The sequence below is a fragment of the Cricetulus griseus genome, chromosome 6 (genome assembly GCF_003668045.3).
Source record: "Cricetulus griseus strain 17A/GY chromosome 6, alternate assembly CriGri-PICRH-1.0, whole genome shotgun sequence".
NCBI lineage: Eukaryota > Metazoa > Chordata > Mammalia > Rodentia > Cricetidae > Cricetulus > Cricetulus griseus.
Window position 1 is genome coordinate 64877510 of NC_048599.1, and position 18447 is coordinate 64895956.

The window sequence follows — 18447 nt, forward strand, 5'->3', positions numbered from 1 at the left end:
CCTTTAAGTGGAAGCTATTATGTGGTTACATGTGATTTGTGTGGTGTTTGTTGGGGAGAATGAGGGGCTGTGAGACAGCTGACTTGAAGATTAAGCAAAATTCTCTGAGAAAGGGTAGGTATTATAATGGAGAATGAAATACTTGCTGAATTCACTGATATCAGTCCTTATGATAATGAGCTGGAGAAATAAAGTTTTAAAGCAAAGGAGGGCATGCATGCTTTCTCCTGCTTGCCTGGGGAGTTCCAGGAGTTTGTCTCTGTGTCTAAGAGATGACCAGGCACTTGCGATACCACTGAGAAAGCTGTTCAATTATTTATTTCTAGTGGCTAGCTAGCTACCTTGTTTTTGCTGTTCTACCTAAGAACATGCCACTATGGATTGTGCCTTACAATTACTTTAATTATGGACTTAAAGATGAAAAATAATCTAAAATGTGCATTATCAGTTTGAAAATTTACTCTAAGCTTAAATTATTCCATTTTGGATGGGGCTCCCAACCCAAAGGGAAATATGGCCTTGGATTGTAAAATATAATTCTACATTACAGAATGACTAGAAAGACAAGGCAGCAGTATTTGCTGATGCTCTCTATGTGTTCGTAGTTGTGAAGGGTTTTGCACATGTATTTGTGAAGCTACAGAACAGAAACCAAAGCATATGGCCTGGATCTTCCCATCCTAGTCAGATCTGGAAGTTAAAGCCTTGTCCTTACAAGCAATCTGATCCTGTTCCTAGCAGGAGAAAAATCTGAAAAGCAAATAAGGGTACACTTATTCCATAGAAGTGGGGATAATACTCATTCTTAAAATGTGTTTCTAAATGGCTTGATATTTCAGTGAGTTTATTTAAAATTAGCAGTTAGCTCAGTGCTTAGAATAAATATTTGCTGAAAAAATAAACACATTGAAAAGGTCAAACAAGGTCCTCCTCCTATTCTGCAGATTTTTTTTCTTTATACTGAGGGATTAGATGATGTTTTTAACAACCATCTAAATGATCCAGAAAAGTAATTTAAAAACATAAATGACCAGGTTTAGTGTGGTATCTACCACCCTAGATTTTCTTTGGTTGTTTATTCTTTATGTCACAGTGCAGAGAGAGCCATCCACTCTAATGTGAACATACATATCTTTGTCTAATTCCTTCAAATGACTACCAGTTCTAAATCTGTAGAGTTAGAAATCAAATCATTCTTATATTTATGGCACAGTGTCAAAGACTCTACCAGGCTTGTTTTCTCCTTTACTTCTCACAAAACAAAACAAAACAAAAACTCCTTTGAGCTTGGTCTTCTCATGTTTTCCATTTTCTTTCCTTCCCTTCTTCTCCTCCTTCTTCTTCTTCTTCCTTCTTCTTCTTTCTTCTTCCTTCTTCCTTCTTCCTTCTTCTTCCTTCTTCCTCCCTCCTCCTCCTCCTCCTCCTTCTTCTTCCAGAAAGGATGAGAAAAGTCACATAGATCATCAGTAGCTGAATCAGAATCTGAATCCAGGATATCAGATTCCCATTGTCCTATCCTGCTCTTGCCTTTAGTATTTCCAGGGAAATTGGGCTACTTGAACAAGTGCCTCAGGGACTCTAAAAATACTAGGGAGACATTAGGCAATCCTCCAAGTATTATCATGGAGACCCTTTTATTTTAAACAAGCAAAAAAGTAAACCGAAGGCCTAGTAAGAAGTGAGGTTACTGAATGGCATGACAACCATCAGAACTAGGGTTGCCAGTCACCATATGTAGGTCCACTGAGCTTCCAAAGGATAACTAAAAGGCAGAGCCACAGCCTTCGTGTGGCCTCTGGTCACCTATAACCAAGAAACCTGGAGGTGAATCTGGGAATAAAGACATTGGCTAATATTCCTTCCCCCTTTGCTCTGAATAAAGAGGTCTCCCTCTAACTGTTCATTTGGTTTTCTGACACAAACAGATTTCACTTGTACCATGTGAATCTTCCATAAGGTTTGAGATACACAATTTACTTGGGTGGAAAAATATTTTGATATTCACAAAACCACCCACAGATCTTCTTCTGTTTAGAAAAATATTTGGATCTAATATGAGTTTCTGGTGCTTGAGCATTGGTTTGGCAACTGAGACTCAAGTGTCAGGCCTGGCTGGAGGATTCTGGTCTTACTGCTTCCTGTCTCAGACTTTGTTCTACTCCTATGGAAGAATGACTAAACCATTATACCATTGTAACTTTATGGATACCTGCTTACTCTTATTTTACCAAATGTGCCAAATTAATAATACTTTTCCAGGCCTCCATCCCCTGCTTCCTACTCAGGTTAAACACTTGCAACTCATAGGCTGTTTTCTGCTTTCTTTGTCTTCTCATCACTGAGTTTGTCTAATCAATAGCAGCTGTGTTCTTTCTACACTTGTCTATGCTACTTGCTCTTTTTTTATTGAACTTACATAATTTAATTATTTGGGATACTATAGCTATATTGCTGTGTAAAAGTTCTGCTTGTATACATTTAAATGAAACAGATGCAAATGCTATTGTTAAATATAGGTATAGGAGATCAATGGAGACTAGCAAGCTGCAGCAGCATAGTGCAGTGATCCTGGAGCAGAAAGAGGGTGCAGATGGAAAAAGTAGTGAGTTCCATAGAAAACTGAAGAAGTCCAATTAATAGAAATGTATCAATGCTGGTTTCTTAGTTTTGGCAAACACATCACAGCAATATAAGGTGATAAGACTGGGAAGCCAGGTGAGGGCTCTATAAGAACTACCTCATAACATCATTGTGACTTTTCTAATCAGTTAAAATTATTCACAAAATAAAAAGGCATGAGCAAGACAAGTTTTAAAGATTGAGGACAATTATAAGCACTTAGATGGTTTTATGTAGCATCTGTGAGTCATCACCCAACTTTAAATGCAAAAACCTGCAATGGGTGTAGATTATGTCAGGAAATCCTGGAGGGCTACAGTTGACTAATAGCTAAGGAAAGGCTTCATTGTCAGAATACTGATAGACGATGTTCTTTTAACTTGTTCTAGACTACAGAGTGAGGGATCCAAGTATCATATTCTATGATTACTCACTTTGGCCATTTTTTCCCATCGACTAATTGCACTGGATATGAATTCTGTGTCTAGATATTATCAAAGCAAGAATACTTGAGGCATGGATTAATTCAAGATGGATCTTTGAGAGTCATTTATAAAGAATACTTGAGATCTGAGCCTGATAGAATTTTACAGTTGGCTTTTATAACCTGTAAATGTTTAGAATACCTGGGGTTTTCAGTTATTAAAAGTCACTTAAATAGAGATTGAATGCAACAACCCACTGAATAAGAGTTTTGTAGATTACAGTAAGACAACACAGCAATAACAATCTTATAATCTCAAAGCTGGATGGTATCTTCAAAATTATCTAGCAACTCGTATTGATAGCTGTTCTTGTCTTTCTATAGGAACAGTCTTCTGTCAGTACCTGAAGGACTCACCATCTCTCTGGCCCATCATTCTTTTTTTTTGAATAGTTTTAAAATCTGTTTCTTGAAAGTGTTAACCAATTGATGCTTGTTGATGTCTCTGGCCATAAGGAATTCATCTAATTTCTCTCCAAGAGCAAAGTTAGCAATTGTCTTAGCTTTTTCTTAGTGTAATAAAACCCATGGCCTAAAGCAGCTCATAGAGGAAAGGACTTCATTCATCTTACAATTCCAGGTAACAGTCAATTATTGAGGGAAGTCAGGGTAGGAACCGGAGGCAGGTACTGAAGCAGAGGGCATGGAGGGACACTGCTTAGTGGCTTGCTCCCCACAGCTTCTTCAGCCTATTTTCTTTTACAACTCAGGACTACCTCTCCACAGGTGGCACTACCCACAGTGAGCTGGGCTTTCCCACATCAGCCATTATCAAGAAAATGACCCACAGGGTTGCCCATGGGCCAATCAGGGTTTCCGCTTCCAAAAATGACTCTCAATTGTGTCAAGTTGACAAAACAAAAGCAGCAACAAAAACTAGCTAGGACAGCAATGATCTGAAATTGGGTCTTTTCTATCATTATTTATTTGTCTGATTATTCATTTACTCAGAAATACTGCGTGAATACTGAACATGTGGCAGGTCCTGATGGGCACCATATAGAATAACTAAAAATGTCATGTTAAATAAATACCTTTATAGAGAAAGTGACAGAAGAGAGAACATTTTACAGAAAATAAAGAGAAATGAATGGCAACATCAAAATAGAGGGCTGCAATCAAGGTCGTGAATTCAGTGACTGCAAAAGCCTTGGTAGGCAGAGGAGACTCAAGGAATGGAGCACTGCAGCCAAAGAGAATAGCTACTGCAAAGGTCCCAAAGTGGAAACAACCTAGCTGAAGCACATGGGGAGGGACAAGATGGAATGAGATGGGAGTAGCAGAGGCAGAAGAGTTCATGGGAGCATCTGGAGTCTATGGCTTTAAGATTGGATCTGATGCAGAGAACAGTGGATACAAAGTTGGTTGTGCTAGCAATTTATCTGGTGAACAGGAGGTCAGGGATGGGAACAGAGAAACATACTAGGAGTATTTCAGTCAACTGAGGATGTACTATGCAGAGATAGAAGGCAATGGATTAAGCCAAGACATTCCAAAGGTGAGTGTGAATAGAGCCCACTGATGGGCTGAAATCCATATGTAAAGGCATTAGGGGAATAGAATAGAACATATATTGTACAAAGAGATTGCCTTCATTTGGCCCTATAAATTTTATAAAAATCATGGGATGGGTAGTACTGCCTTTATTTTGGTACCTGGATACTAGAAGGTGAGAAAACCAAATGGCTTGCCAAGGGTTACATGGTTTATAAATCAAAGATTTGAATTCAGGACTTCTGACTTAGACTTTTCCAAAAAAGTAGCTTTTATTTTATGCTTCTTTTCAATAAAAAACAAACAAACAAAATAGCTAACTAAATTCTCTTCACCATGCTGATTTATAAATAGCGAGTGAAATAGTGCAAACAGAGGAGAAAGCCAGGACAACACATTTCAACCCACTTGTCCTTACTACCTGGTGATGGCACAATCATGGCTTCAAAGGGAAACATAAACATCTCCCATTAATTAAATGCATGGATCAAGTCTCAGTTTCCGAATCCTCTCTCCTTTCTGTATAATTCATCTTTGAAGGCATTCCATTCGGGAAATGTGTGACCTTTACCCACCAAGCCACACTTAATTGAATGCTTTGCCTCAAAAATCACAGTGCTGCTCAACCTTTTACACCCACAGACTTTTCTGAAACACTTACCCAAGTTCCTTAAGGCCTGTTTGGTTGAAATCATTTTACAAAAATAAATCATATCAACGTTTTTTTAAAAATTATTTCAAAGACTTTGCTTGCAAGACTAAATATTTTTAACACCATGGCAACATGGTCAGGACTCTGGCTAATGTATCCATCTCGTACCAGAGTTCATACTTAGTAAACTTCTGTGATGGACAAATGGGTGGCAAAGGAGCAAGGGACTAATAAATTAGGCATGGTCAATAATCATTCAACTCAGATCTTCTAGTGCTTCCTAAAATGTGGGAAATGAGCAAGACTTGTCTTATTGGGTCAATTTCCCACATCTCTTGTAAGACACACCAGTGCACTGAACAAACTCCAAATCCTCAACTTCTGGATTGGTCTAAATCGTACCTTCATCTGATACCTGCAGAACTCTTCACCTGTCATCTCGCCTGGACCTCCCAGTATCCGCCTGAGTTGAGCAGAGTAGAAGAATGTGATATCTTCACTGTTTCAGCTGAGTTTCACAGAGGTTAGGAATGTGTTAGACTTGTACAGCTTATCCTGTGGTCAGTAGGTAGTAGGACCAGAGCCTTCTGAATCCCAGTCCAGCAATACACCATTGAAACACAGCCATCAATCACTTAGACTAAATTGGTTTGTTATTCTTCATGGGGAAGGGTTGCATATAAATGTTATATATACACCTAGTTTACAGAATAAGAACCATGCAGGCAAAAGACAGTATCTCCCTTTCTCTAGCTTGTTAGTTCTTTCTCTTTTGTGGCAATGGCTTCTCACCAATTTAAAAGATCATTTTGGTATTTCCCTACACAACTATGGGCATTTTTTAGTTTTTTTTTGTGTAATACAAATGATGGCATTCTCTTCCCTCCACACTCTCCTCTCTATCTCCATCCTCCAACATTCTATTGCCCTTAAAATGAATCTTTTTGTCAAAAATAGCTTTCTCCCCATGTGCATATCATTAAATGGATTTCCATTCATTGGTGATTAAGTACATTTTTTGTTATGATATTCGGGCACACCAGATGCATTTACTAAACATTTGTTAAGAATCATCTCCCTGTTCCAACCTCTTCTAGAAGGTTTTCTCTCTGTAGTCCTGTGATCCTGAGTTCTTTATTTGTCCTGGGGACACTTCGCATTCCTTCCCTATTGGACCTTTTGTTTCTTATAACGCGTGTCTCTGCCTAATGGAACAGCATATCTCTGGGAGTATTCTGAAGAGGACAGCATATGGAGATCAGCTTTGTGAGAACTTATGTTTCTCAAAAAATGCTTTGGATCTTTCCTCATATCTGACTGATGGTACAGTGGGCATATGAATCTGCACCGGGGGTGAAACTCCCCCAGATTCAGATCCACCCACTGCTCCGAGTGATGCCTCTGGAAACTATGAGTGACACATGACTTCTTTACTAAGTTAATTAGTTCATTGGCAATGACATGATTGTTTCTACCTTGCAGGAAAGTTGATTGTTTATTGTTTACTGTGTGCTGTTGAGTAGGAAAGCTTTTCCAATGTATGGACAGTCCAGCTGATTTGTTTAAAATAACATTTTTAATCTTCTCCAAATCCATAATCTCACTATTCTATCCACTGAGAATAGACCACAACTTACACTTTTAAACTAAGTTAGAAGCTAGATAGTGGTGATGCATACCTTTAATCCCAGCACTCGGGATGCACAGGCAGGGAATCTTTTAGTTCTAGGCCAGCCTGATCTACAGAGTGAGTTCCAGGACAGCCAGGGCTACATACACAGAGAAACCCTGTCTTGAAAAAACCAACCAAATAACAACAACTAACAAACAAACAAAAACCCAACTTGTAAGTACAAACATCAACATATGTATTTGAAGAATCATCTTCAAATAGTATGAACTATTTCCACATACTACTCTTTGCCCGTGTTAAAAGTTATGTTATAAGCTGCATATAAAATGAAAATATGAGCATTGTTTCACCATATGCAGAGTCATATGAAGAGTCTTGGGAAAATACAGAGCTACATGAATGAATTAATTTACCATTTCATATGATAACATATTGATAATAGCTAAATAACTATTGAAATAGTTAGATAATAACTCTTGAAATTGGGTTTCATATATATACTTATAATTATGATTTTGAGGTAGAAGGTTCAAGTTCAAGGCTCACCCAAACAGAGCTTTGTCCAGTAGTTCTGGGCTAATCTGGTTAGTACATAAGTAAGGACATTAGAACTAAAAATGCCTATAAGTGGGTGGGACTAAGAAGATGATTTTATCAACATGAGGACCTGAGTTCAATTCCCAGCACCCATGTGAGAAAGCCAGGCATGGCACAGACCATATACATGTCTAGGCTGGATGGAGTCCTAATGATGAGAGGGGAAGTGGACACATGCCCCCATGCCTAACCCTGAAGCTAATCCCAATTGATAACCACTCACAAAGGAAAAAATAATTTTTCCAATGAAGTCACTGGCTGTACAAACCTCACTTAAGGGCAGGACTTATGCCCAGCAGTAGATTGCCAACATAATGGTATGTTTGGAGGTTTATTTTGTTTGTTTGTTTGTTTGTTTTTGTTTTGTCTCACAATACTTTGTCTGGGCATTTTTTCTTTTTACCTTACAGATGTTTTGCTTATATATTATAATTTCCTATTTTGCTTTTATGGATTTTTTAACGTGTGTAAATGTGTGTGTCTCAGCGTCTATGTGTGTTTCTTTGACTCTTGTTTGTTTTGTTCTATTCTATTTATTATTATTATTATTATTATTGTTATTATTATTATTATTTTCTTTATGCCTGCTCATATTCTAATGAGAGAAAGGGTGTGCGTTTAGATGAGCGGAGAAGTGGGAAGGATCTGGGAGGAGCTGGGGGAGGGGAAACTGTAATCAGGATATAGTGTTCTGTTGTTGTTTTTTTTTTTAAATCTTACTTCAATTAAAAAAAAATCCAGGTATAACAGCACATGCCTCTAATCTCAGTGCTAGGAAGGAAGGGAGAGTTGATCCTTGGTGTGTGCTGGCCACTCATACCAAATTGGATATCCCTAGGCTCTGTGAGAGACTCTGCCTTAAAAGTTAGAATGGAAAGTGACGGATGAGGACATCTAACACCAACTTCTGGCTTCTATATTCATGTTTATGTCTGTACACATGTACACACACACAATTACAAAGTAAAAATAACAATGCCTATAAATGGAGTAACTACAATTTGAATTAGTATAGAGAATTACCACTCTTTAATATTAGAATAAGGATTTTTATCGTTGACAGAATGCCTAGACTGTGTGTTTCACTGAATATCTCCTTTAGGAAAGGCTTAGAAGGATTAGCACAAGAGGACAAACATTTCTAGCATAAACATTTGGAGAATGATAGCAGAAAGTAAAAAGGTCAACGGAGTCTTGCTTTTCCATAGCTGTCTAAGTGTATTCCCAAATATAACTAAATGGAACATAAGAAAGGACATTCCAGTATGCATTCTTAAATATTTAGAGGAAAAGATGCAGTCAGAAAAATCATGAAGGATATACATGTGAACTTGAACCTCTTCCACATACACAAATTTGAGCATGGTGCGCTGTGGGTTAATTGGGACTGACATAGTCCTGACCCATGACAAGAGCACAGATGCTGCTTTGTGTTCAAGGAAAGATTTAATAAAGATCTCATTTATTATTAAGGTCAGTCTTTATGAGAGGGAATGTTAAGTAACTACTTTTACCCAAAAGGCAAAGTAGCTTTATACTTTGATAGTTTTTACAGAATGTGTGGACTTTTCAACATCTACCCAATTACTATATCATTTTCCAATTTAAAAATTAATTCAGTCTTCTTGTTTCCTATGAGGAATGAATTTTTTTCATGATAAAATACTATCACAGGATCACATCAAAGAAATGTGTATCTGAGGGTGGAAGCAGGTAACAGTCGAATCATTTCAAAGATCACTAGTGTCATTTAGTTTGAGCTTGAGGTGTCAAGACATCAAGAGAGATCTGCTTGCTTATGTGGATGGGAGACTCAATAAGGGCTGTGAGGTCAAGACTGTGTCAAAATCAACATTATGAGCAACACTTGGTGCCTTCTGTTACGGTCACACAGTAATGATCGTTTGCCAGCAATTGTATAGTTATTTTAAAACTTCTATAGGAATCCCAATACTTCATCTTCCCAAGCTGTACTTCATAGATGAGTGCTTTGAAAAACACTTAAGTGCTCACTGGGGCCAGAGAAGAGAACTGATATTTCATTCGTTAGGCTGACAGATGCTATTTTAAACATGGTTAAAACTTACTTATTTCAAAATCTGAGGAGCTTCTGAAAGGTTCTGATAGTCTCGTGGACTCAAAGGTCCTATGTGATATTCCTTTTTAAAATGTTTTCTTGTATTTTTTTTTATGCATATGGCTATCTTCCCTGTATGTATGTCTGTGTACCATGTGTGTACAGAGTCAGAGGAGGCCAGAAACGAGTGCCGGATGCCCTGGGATTGGTGTTACAAACAGTTGTGAACTGCCACATGGGTGAGGGAATTAAACCCACGTCCTCTGGAACAGCAGCCACCACTGAGCCATCTTTCCATCCTCCACAATATGACTTTAATATATAGCATTTGATATTTATTTAGGGTTGGAGAAATAAATGGCTCAGAGTGTAAAGGTGTTTATCTCCAAGCTTGATGAGCTGATTTTGAGCCTAGGAACTTACACAGTAGAATGAAAGAACCAACTCTTTCAAGTTGGCCTCTGGCCTCCACACATGTGCCCTTGCATGCACACCTACACACACACACACACACACACACACACACACACACACACAGAGTAAAAATTTCAATATTTATCTGTCCTACAGACTTCTTTTTATAGCAATAATTCATACTTCTCTTGGGGAACCCTACAACTATGGCCTCAGGCTGTGTGTGTCTATGAATGTGTGTGTGTGTGTGTGTGTGTGTGTGTGTGTGTGTGTGTGTGTGTGTAGGGATGGATGTATCAGGTACAATCAGAGAGAGAGATCCATGGCATAATGCACCTGCTTCCTGTTGCCATTATAACATATTAGCACAAATATTAAGTAGCTTGAGACAACAAAATACATCTTAAAAGTCTACATGGTAGAAGATGACACATGTCTTACTCTTAGCTAAGCTAAAATCAAGGTATTGCCAGCGCTATATTCCCTCTGCTCTGGGGAGAGTGGACTCCTTGGTTTTTCCAGTTCTACAGACATCATACATTCCTTGGCCCACTGCCCATTTCCTCCATTGTCGAAGCCAGCAACACTGCATCCCTCTGATCACTCTTCTGTAGTTATAGTCTCCTCTGATCACAGCCAGGGAAAGTTTTCAGCTTTTAAAGATTCATTTTAAAGATTCATGTGATTAGATTAGTTCCACTTGGCTAGGCCCAAATAATCTTCCTGTGCCAGCATCTTCAAAGTTCCCTTTCCCATGTAAGGTAACATAGTCACAGATTCTAGGGATGAGGATTTGGACATTGCTGTGTAGGGGCATTATTGCACCTACCACGTATGTGTTGGTAAGAATACCTTGAGAGTCCTGGCCAGCAGACAAGGTCAAGAAATAAGAAAGACGAATGTTGCTTTCCATTTATCAACTATTTCCTATAATGTCAAAATACTGAGGCAATCAAAACCATTGTCTTAGTAAGGGATGTAGAATAAAGTATGTACATATTTATCAGATCAAGACTTGGCTCTGTCTTCACAAAGGAAGAGTAATGTACTCTAGGAATGAGAATTCCCCAGTCACAGCCAGCTGGCCCTTGAGTAGCAGAGGACAATGCTACAGGTGAGAGTTTTAACCATAAAAGAGATGTATCTCTAATTTTCATTATCAAAGGGACCATTTATTCATTGTTTCCTATGATGCAGGTGCTATATATCCAGATTTCCCAGTAAGAAAATGAAGTACGTTTTGTTTTGTTTTGTTTTGTTGACAATGTCACATTCTGTGGCCCAGGCTACCAACTCTGCAAGTCCGAACAATCCTCCTGGCCTTAGCTTCTAAGTACTTATATTACAAGCATGTGCTACCAAACCCAGCTGAAATCGAGTATTTTAGCTAATTCTCTCCTCTTCTCTTCTCTTCTCTTCTCTTCTCTTCTCTTCTCTTCTCTTCTCTTCTCTCTGTCTCTGTCTCTGTCTCTCTCTGTCTCTCTCTGTCTCTCTCTCTCTCTCTCTCTCTCTCTCTCTCTCTCTCTCTCTCTTATGTGTGTGTGTGTGTTAGGACTGAGCCCAGGGTCTTTTGATGCTAAGCACGTACACAACCATTGAGTTATCCACTTTCTTCCCAAATAACTTTTTAATAGTTATACTACTTAATAAGACTTTACTTTCACCAAACCAGTAAAAAAAAAAAAAAAAAAAAAAAAAAAAAAAAAAAAAAAAAAACCACATTTGACCCCATAGCCTGACTTCTTTTCTTTTTAAACTTCATTGAGCATTTGTAGTGAAAAATACCGAAATCAGGGTGAAACATTTTCGTTAACAGTAATATACACCACACATTTTGGCTATCTACTATACATACATAGGAAAAAGTCTTTGCCATCTTACATGATTAAAATCTAAACAAGTAAGGGAATTAAACAGTCAGTTACTGTGGTAGTGGAGGATGGAGTTTTGAATACAGCTTCTCCCTCCACGTGGGAGTTCAGGGAAGGGAAATGCACATAATAAAGAAAAATATTCGGAAACTCTTAGATACATCACAACATGGAAGAAATGAGTAAAGGTATTGAGTGGAAGCCAGGAAGTTCACTGTGAATAAAAAAGACAAGGGCAAGTCAAGGAGGCATACTGTGGTGGATGGAATGAGTGTCTCAGAGTTCCTAGGCTGTCCTGCCCACCCTCAACAGAAGGAACTAGGGCTCCTCAGCCGGTAAGTGTAGCACTGGAACATGAAGGTCGAACACAAGCCTTCTAAGCCACAGGCAGGATATGTCATAGAACAGAAGTCATGTCCTAGCATCATATCCAGTTCCATAGCATGGCTGGGATCAGCACTCTTGAGCCAATAGCCAGTTACTTCAACACCAAGAACATCAGTTCCCTTATCTTGTGAGAAGTCGAAAGTAAAATGTATTCCATAGGATCATTGTGAGGTGTAAAAGATATGCTGCATATAAAGAATCTAAGAATAATAATTGATGTATTTCAGTTGAGGCTATTATCAATCCCTCTGTGTTTGCTTGCACAAGAAACAAGTGTTGTCTTTCAGGAAGACTGGTATTTGCCACTTTTGAGACTCACATCAATGATATTTGTATGCCCTCCAGTCACAGGTTAAATTCACATCTTTTCTGGCAAGGTGTGGTTAATGTTACTCAAAAATATTTCTTTCTATAGGGTGGTGGTGTGCCTGTCCAGAGACCTGGGGCCTGACACCACTTGAAACTTGCTAATCACATCTGGTTTAGCTTTAGACATTTTCTGGGATTTTGCCAGCAGCTACGACATTTTAATGGCTACAATAAACCTCAAAGCCTCATCAAATCTTTGCTGTATGTGTGAAAATTATGTCCTCCTCAATTAAACATTCAATCTGGGTTCACACCAAGGCCTTATTGAAAGAGAGGTGAAACTGAATGGGAACTGGAGATGAAACGGACCGCTGTGATCCTGGCCATCTCACCAGATGGTATTTAGAAGAAAAAGAAATTCATTAGAGAACCCAGGCTCTGTATTTTCTTTAAATATTTACTGGGTACCTTTCATGTATTAAAAACACTGGCATCTCTAAAGATTAGCAGGGCATTTTTGTTTAAATATTCAATGTGTGTGGGGTCGGGGGTGGAGTTCTCTCCTTTGTGTTTGTGGGACATTGTGTCTCTGGGAGAAGCCCAGCTTCAGGGAAGTAACTCAGGTGCTACTCAGTCTTTCTTCACAAAGCTGGTCCACCAGCTCCAGAAGCTTGTGTGGGTCCTTGGAGAGACTGAGGGAATGGTCAGTGGAGATGGGGAAGCAAGAGTGACACTAGACAAAGTCAGATGCCCTGGGGAAACCGGCCCCTCCAGTCTCCTCCCATCCCTTTGCTATTCATCATCAAGCTCATATGGACAAGATCAGTCATGAGGATGTCAAGGCAGGTAGCTGCTGGCAGGAGAGGGGAAGATCAAACAGAGATCAAGTTTCTTCTCAAACATCTATGAAAGGTCAGGCCAAGGGCTTTTCAAGGGGCAGAGAGACAGGACTAAGAATGGACACTAAGGGAAGGCACACATCTTATATCCCAGCTATGGACATTTGCTGCCATCCTGAGAGTTGCCTGCCTCCTAACTCTACCCCTGGAGAAGTATAGAGAAAACTCCATGTGATGGCTTCTGATTCTGTTTTATTACAGTACAAATTCAGCTGGTATCAGAGATGAAGATAAAACTGTCAGTTCCTTAAACGAAAAGAAAACAAAACAAACAAACAAAAAGCAACCTCACATTCACATTTAAAATTCCTATACAAAGAATCCATTTGGTTGAACTCATTCTCTTGACCACATCAACAGTGGGTGTAGGACAAAACCAGCACACTCCTTTAAAAATAGTTTACAATGTTAAAATTGTTAACTTGTAATGACTATCCTTACTTGAACAAGTTTTATGCCCAAAGTAAATACAAATGACTCCCCCTGCCACTGTGAACACATCCCTCCCACTTTGCTTCCACGTCCAAGCTGGGCTCAAACTGAAGACTGGGGTTTTGGAGCACTCTTTCACAATAAACATTTCAAAAATGTTTATTTTATATTTGAGTGCAAAAATATTTCTGGTTGAAGCTCTTCATTTCCTCAAGCTCTCCTTCTGGTTCCTGGGGGCCCCATTTCCACATTAATACACTACCTAAATTCTCCACAGAAGGCTCCATTGGAGTCACACCAGTGCCAAGGCTAGTATTTCTATTCCTGTACAAAGAGATGTCTCCATAGTGAAAACGAAGGACCTGAGAGATGCCAAAGGAAAATTCCTGCTCAAGAGACACATACTTTTCCCTTCTAAAAAGCCTAAAATGTGGCTTTCAGGCTTTTGGATTCTGTCATTAAATTGTACATTTAACTGAAATAGACCATTTATTGTGGGCTTTTTTATCGTCAATAGAGTTGTATCAAAACCAAATATGGTTATAGCATGTGTGCATATATGTGACAAGAATATGTCTTTATATATATACATATGTGTGTACATATAACTAGTGAAATAAGCTTAGAAGAAATATGATATGTAATTGGATAGGTCTGACAAAGCAGAGGACACCTGCCTCTGACCAAAGAAAATTTCCTCAAGTCTCGACTTTCTCATCTCTAAAATGATGCTAAAATAGTTCTTGCTTATCACAGTTGTTATAAGACTGTTATAAGAAAATGGTATGCTTGCAATAAGCAGCCATTGTTATTAAAGCTATAACTTTAATATTAGAAGAAAGCAGATATGGAGCAGGTTGGGGGGATAGCTTAGTAGGAAAGTACTTGCCTTGTAAGTATGAGGACTCAAATTTGAACCCCAGAACCCATTTTTAAAAAGCAGGTGTGGTGTGGTGGTGTGCACAGGAGGTGGAGGGTAGGAAGACCCCTGGGGCTTGTTGGCAAACCAGCTTAGTTTACGTGGTGAGTTTCAGGTCAGAGAGAGATCTTGTCTCAAAGATGTAAACCAAGATGCTCTATGCTCGAGAGCTGATGCCCAAAGTGTCTGGCCTCTACACACACCTGCATGCAAACTCCTCTAAACACAAACAGGTAAGTATACAGGAGTAGACAATGATATGGCAAGACACAGAGATGCTAAATGATCAACAGCTAAATCAGAGGAATGGGTGGATTTACTGCCTGCAAATACTGCCTTGAGAAGGAATGTCCCATGATGACTACAGGAGCCCATACGGGATCTCCATGCCAACCCACTCCATGAGCCAGCCATCAGATGAAACTCATCTAAGAAGTCCCCCTTGCAATTATCCCATTACCTTCTAGCTGTCTTTTCAATTTTCTCAAATCTTTTATGAGGTCTTCAAACTTGACTTGGGAGGCCAGAAAGAAATCTTGTGGTTCAGGTAGTGGGAAAACACTCTTGTCTGTTCCAGCTTCCTAAAAAGTAAAGCACAGGGTAAAGAAAAGCACGGGGCTGCAGAAATGGCTCAGAGGTTAAGAGCACTGGCTGCTCTTCCAGAGGTCCCAGGTTCAATTCCCAGCAACCATATGGTAGCTCAAACTGTCTTGTAACTCCAGGTCCACAGAGAGATCTGACACCCTCACACAGACATCCACTAATGCACATAAAAAACATTGCAAAATAACTTAGCAAAGCCAAAACAAAGTAACAAGAAGAGCACATTCTACTTCCTACTCATCACTTCTGTTGACATTAGATAACATCAGTCAGAAAAACAAAAAACAAACCACCACCCCCCCTAAACTCAGTCACATGGTTAAATAGGAATCATGGCACTGCTCTGTTAAACCAGGCCTCTATCTAGTACTTTTGGTCTTTCTGGCATTGATGTTAGCTATAGTGCTGGCATGTGCTGCATTTCTATCTTGCCTTATGAGTGGAAGAGGAAAGTATCAGGTAGACTCATCCATTTCTCTCTATTCCCATGGAAAAAGACAGGGGAAACACATGAAAGTACTTTCACTGAAAGTCCCTGTTTCAGTTACACATGCTAGCAATCAGATATCACATCTTGGGGTGTGCCAGTGGGTGTGGACTGGGCAAGAAGGCTCTGAGTGGGAGACGCTACCCCCTTCCTTACTCAGCCTTTCTGCAGCTTAAACTCTGATGCATATGTGTACAATCTGACTTTTTATGTGTGTATAAAGCCCATGTAAACGCTGTTGGTTTATCTTAGGAGGTATTCATAGCAGGCATGGTTGAGTATGGTTTTGACAAGGTCCGCAACTCTATCTGATGGATGATCTGAGCTGTGAATTATCGTAAGGGACAGACACTTCAGGCATACTGAAACGTAAGCGGAGCCTTAAATATCCTCTGCAGTCTAAGCGCTTTCTCCTGAGTTGTTTAATGTAAGCTGCTATCTTGCATATCTTAGTCTTCGGGTGTTTCTCTCTATGCACACGCTACTTTGCCAGCTTTCCTTCACATTCCATCTTTCCTAGTGCCATTAGGACTACTTCCAAATGCCGAAAGTGCTTTACAAGGCACTTTATGATCCAGCCTCTGTCTACGGCACCAGCCGTAGACCTACCTTCCCCAAGTGTCAAGTCCTATGTCCAAGCTTTCATGAAACAAGAGAACAAGCCGGTCTCTTGTCTACAAAGCTGTTCTTTTCCACTTCCCTAGAATCTCCCCATAGTTCCTTGTTCATACTCGTCCTTCAATTCTTAACACAAACATTACTTCCTCAAAGATATCTAGGATCTCCCCAAACTTGGGTATTTCTCTGTGTTATTCAAGAAGGTCTGATCCTATTGCCATGGTACTTATTGCTATTAATTAAAGTTTTTTAAAATATTTATTTATTTATTTATTATGTATACAGTGTTCTGCCCAGGCCATAAGAGGGTGCCAGGTTGCATTATAGATGGTTGTGAGCCACCATGTGGTTTCTGGGAATTAAACTCAGGACCTCTGGAAGAGCAGCCAGTGCTCTTAACCTCTGAGCCATCTCTCCAGCCCTAATTAAATGTTTTTTAGCATTGGATTGTATGTCTGATGTGTCACTAGACTACAAACACATCAATGGAAGGACTCTCTCCTATTCTTAAAATAGTGTATCGTATCTGACATATCAAGTAAATGCTTTTGGTTGGTAGACACCACTGCAGACAGTTCATGAAATATTGCTTTGTGAAGTATGCAAGTTTACCATGAGATACCTATCTTAATAATGCATAGTTTTCAATAACTTTATACATGTATAAGGTGTGTTTTGGTCAAATCTACTCCCCATTCCTAACTATTCAAATTCTTCCCCCCCCTCCCCTACAACTACTTTTCCAACTTTTCATGTTCTCTCTTAAAGAGTACTGAGTCCACTTAGTGCTTATATGCAAAGGAGTGTAGGGTCATCTACTAGAGCATGGGCAGGCTGTCAGAGGCTTCAACCCTGAAGAAAAATGACTCCTTCACAGCAGACATCAATTTCTATTGTCTTGTCAGTAAAGGGCAGTACTCTTTGGATCCCTCCACCATCCACATTGGGATTTTGGCTGCCTTCATCTTGCACAGGTTTGTGCTTACAGTGTGATAGAGAAGTCCTGCTTAGAGCTGACCCCTTCACAGTATCAGACATGTAGTTTATGACTATATTTTCCTAATGACCCTTTCACAGGGGTTGCCTAAGACCACCGGAAAGCACAGATGTTTACATTATGATGCCTAAAAGTAGTAAAATTATAGTTATAAAGTAGCAAAAAATAATCTTATGGTTGGGTTCATCACAACATGAGGAAGTGTATTAAAGGGCTGAGGCATTAGGAAGGTTGAGAACCACTGCTCTAAGTCTTTCAGATTCATTTGGATGCTTGGGAGAAGGTGGCTCTCCTCATTTTATCAGCACTTAAGCCACCCATATTTTTTCCATCTTCCTATACTTATTTTTCTACTTGAAAAACAATTGGAATAGCTGGGCATTGGTGGCGCACTCCTTTAATCCCAGCACTCGGAAGGCAGAGGCAGGCGGATCTCTGTGAGTTCGAGGCCAGCCTGGTCTCCAGAGCAAGTGCCAGGATAGGCTCCAAAGGTACACAGAGAAACCCTGTCTTGAAAACCCAAAAACAAAACAAAACAATTGGAACATCATGAACGTCAAATCTGAATGCAGGGTGAAAAGCCATCTAAAGCATGCCTTATGAAGCCCCATGGGGACCCACACTGGAAGAATTCTGGGATACATAATACTTTGTAAGCTTTGTGTCCAACTCTACCATGCCATCAATTTATTCATAAGGTAGAAACAGAGACAGTGCTGGTGTCTCTGTGAATCAGCCTGGTCGGACCCAGTCAAAGCATTGGGAGTCGACAAATTGTCTCTGCATTATTTTATTCAACCTCCACAAACCTAGACTTGGACCCAACACCAGGTAGAAGGGCCAGGAAGATGAAAGGACTCATGTTTCCTCTGGTCACTGCTCATCATCACCGACTTCTGCTCAAAGGCAAGGAGCTTCATAGATCCCACAACTCCACATTCCCCTTTGAGTGCAA

At 39.6% G+C, this 18447-nt stretch overlaps 1 protein-coding gene across 4 annotated transcripts in view; it reads right to left on the minus strand.

Moving 5' to 3' along the window:
• Fmn1 (formin 1) overlaps positions 1-18447 on the minus strand; it is a 343529-nt gene that overhangs the window by 99280 nt on the left and 225802 nt on the right. For all 4 annotated transcript variants that reach the window (XM_035446230.1, XM_027422271.2, XM_027422272.2 and 1 more), the window contains one exon: positions 15248-15368. In XM_035446230.1, coding sequence (XP_035302121.1) covers positions 15248-15368 — 121 coding nt within the window. The remainder of the gene's footprint in view (positions 1-15247; positions 15369-18447) is intronic.